This window comes from Oncorhynchus gorbuscha, unplaced genomic scaffold, assembly GCF_021184085.1.
Source record: "Oncorhynchus gorbuscha isolate QuinsamMale2020 ecotype Even-year unplaced genomic scaffold, OgorEven_v1.0 Un_scaffold_1486, whole genome shotgun sequence".
NCBI classification, from domain to species: Eukaryota; Metazoa; Chordata; class Actinopteri; order Salmoniformes; family Salmonidae; genus Oncorhynchus; species Oncorhynchus gorbuscha.
The window spans coordinates 130,447-133,193 of NW_025746251.1; the positions used below are offsets into that span (position 1 = coordinate 130,447).

At 41.4% G+C, this 2,747-nt stretch overlaps 1 protein-coding gene across 1 annotated transcript; it reads right to left on the reverse strand.

Moving 5' to 3' along the window:
- Positions 1 to 435: 435 nt before the first annotated feature.
- On the reverse strand, positions 436 to 2,468 carry LOC124023040 (myoblast determination protein 1 homolog 1). Its single transcript, XM_046337632.1, has 3 exons — positions 1,758 to 2,468; positions 1,550 to 1,628; positions 436 to 1,263 (listed from the first exon to the last, which is right to left on the reverse strand). The coding sequence occupies exons 1-3, from the start codon at positions 2,271 to 2,273 to the stop codon at positions 1,028 to 1,030; spliced, it is 831 nt and encodes a 276-aa protein (XP_046193588.1). The 5' UTR covers positions 2,274 to 2,468; the 3' UTR covers positions 436 to 1,027.
- Positions 2,469 to 2,747: the final 279 nt, after the last annotated feature.

Consider the following 2,747-nt stretch of genomic DNA (forward strand, 5'->3'; position numbering starts at 1 on the left):
GTTTTATACACTAATTATAGTCTCACCCATTAATTTCTAATGAAAGGTCATTTTTGACCGGGAACACCACAGGTGTACAAAAGTTAAATAAAACACCCAAAACGTTGTGAAAATCATCCACATGTATTTTGTGTGTTCAGATGCCCTGTGAGGACAAAGTCCTGGAAACTTATGACAATCAGATGAAATTAACTACATTTGACAGAGAGAAAACTTGTGTATTGGTCCAATCCTGTTGCTGATCAATGCGTTGTTTTTTCGTGAACAATATTACTGATAATGTTCAAATACCGTTATTTCGGTATCAGAAGGATGGAGCGTATAATTACGAGGTTGACCCAATCATTTTATAAATAATACGCCTAATATCACGTGCACAGTGGTATGTAATTTCTAAAATCAGTTAATGAAAAAATAATGATAGAAAATGCAATCTCTATATAAATATATATTTATTAAAATGTAATTCACTCCGTTCTTGATATTATAAATATAAAGTTAAAAATCTAACACAACAATCCAAGAGCAACATTAAATATGATTACAAACACTTCCTGTGTTGTTGTTGTTGTTGTTGTTTGCAAAGCAGCTCTTATTTACACATATACAAAATGGTCCTCACTTTCCGGATTCATTTATCTCCGGCGTTTCCGCCTTGCCAACTGGAAATGTTCATATTACAGATAATCAATTGAATTAAATTATGTCGATCACAAATAGAATGGTATCCGTTTATATGAATTCAGACTTGTACTATCTTAGAATAGCATAGGCTTACTAAAGTATAAATACATTCACACACATACATTCACACACACACACACATTATCCAATGTAGACCAAGGGTTCTTTAAGAAATTGGACACCCGTCATTTTTTTATGTCTTTCAAAGCCGGTATCGGATCTTCTTTGGTGTGCAGCCTTGTAGCGACCTTAGGCAAGTCTTTGGCATTTTCTCTCCCCATAAGGAATAAGTTGTGTTTTGAAGAATGTACAATTACTGTATGCAGAGTCCACCGACCCGACTTCACAACACCTGGTAGATGGTGTTTGGGTCATGTAAGGCGGGGACGCAGTTGATCGGGGACGGGATGGGGGCTCCGTTCTCACTCGCTATGGAACCATCCCCGGGAGAACAGGGGCTGCTACCCTCGGAACCGTCCTGAACAGCCGGACAGGCAGAGGTATCCGTGGTGATGCGCTCCACGATGTTTGACAGGCAGTCCAAACTGGAAATAACAGAGTTCTTCTTGTGTCTGGAATCTGGAAATAAAATATGAGAATTAATTTGACGTTTTTATTACAAGTAGCAGGTTTTTACTATTAGTTTGAAAATTATGACAATCAAATCTAATCAAATGAAGTCAGATAAAGTGACGAAAATGTTGTTTATTCATAATTAAATAGTTTTATATACTGGGTCAAATATACTCAACATTGACCGTGTGGTTGTGTTCCATTTCAGACTCCGGAATTATGACAAATTGGTTATCGTAACCTGTAGCTCTGAAGCTGTTTATGAGTGTTGATTACTTGGAAAAAAACTTACCATTTGGTGCTTCGTTGAAGTAGGTGCTATCATACTTGTTTCTCCGTCTTGGTGGACAAGACTGGCCATTGAAATCCATCTAAAAGAGAGCAATGATATCGATAAGTAAACTGAAAACAGCTAATGTTTGTGTCAACCAAACACTCGTATATGATCAAAAATATTCATGCGTAATTCTTGCGTAATTCTTGACAGTTCAGTTTCTCACCATTCCGTCTGAGCAGTTGGAGCGGGGACTGGACGCATCCGAGTCCCCGCTATAGTGATCCATCACCGGGTAATAGTTGCCCTCCTGTCCGGCCCCACGAAGCAGGCCTTGGAGAGACTCAATATAGCTGATGGCATTTCGCAGGATATCCACTTTGGGCAGCCTCTGGTTTGGGTTAGTAGACGTACATCTCTTCAGTGTCTCGAAGGCATCGTTCACCTTGCTCAGTCGCCTTCTTTCCCGCATGGTAGCTGCTTTCCTGCGATCAGCATTGGTGGTCTTCCTCTTGCAGGCTTTGCAGGCCCACAGGAGGCACCTGCCAGCCTGGTGGTGCCCACTCGGTGCCCGGATGTGCTCGTCCTCTTTGTGATGGTGGTCGTCCGGCTTGAGGAGACCCACATGAACGAGTCTCGGGTCCAGGTCCTCAAAGAAATGCATGTCGCTGGTGTTGAAACAAGGGTCGTCGTAGAAGTCATCTGGAGAGGTTATAGGGAAAGGAATATCCGGCAACTCCATGGTGACTCTTCTGTTCTGTTCTGCCAAAATCCCAAGAGATTAGGCGGAGATAACTTCAGCTGTCTTCTATTTACTAATATCTGTAGTGCGCACGTTTTGATCCAACACTCGGAATAAACCTGTTCCACGGTAAAGCGCAGCGACACTGTAAAGGGGCGCAGTGTAGTTTTAGCAGCTGAAGTCTGAGGTTGCCCTTGGCGGCGTGATCGTAACCAGGACTCTGGGCTGCATATAAAGAGGCCTGATGCTCCAGTGGGCGTGTCTTTACCCGGACTGTTATCTGAGATGACCAATGAGCGAAGGCCTGAAGGGAGTGTCAGGAGATTTACCATGCCTGTCAGAAGGTTCAAGAAAACTGTTTGTTAAAACATTGGAACAATTTAAAATCAACGTATATATTTATTCTGTTATGCTTTCTGATATGAATATAGTTATTATGTGCAAGACATTATGAAATAGTCATGTTTTGTTGTT

Excerpts from the sequence above, each read along its gene's own strand:
- LOC124023040 (XM_046337632.1), bottom strand. The coding sequence starts at position 2,273 with ATGGAGTTGCCGGATATTCCTTTCCCTATAACCTCTCCAGATGACTTC. Across the intron at positions 1,629-1,757 it reads CCAACTGCTCAGACGGAATG|ATGGATTTCAATGGCCAGTC; the intron begins GTGAGAAACTGA and ends GCTCTCTTTTAG. Across the intron at positions 1,264-1,549 it reads CTTCAACGAAGCACCAAATG|ATTCCAGACACAAGAAGAAC; the intron begins GTAAGTTTTTTT and ends TTTTATTTCCAG.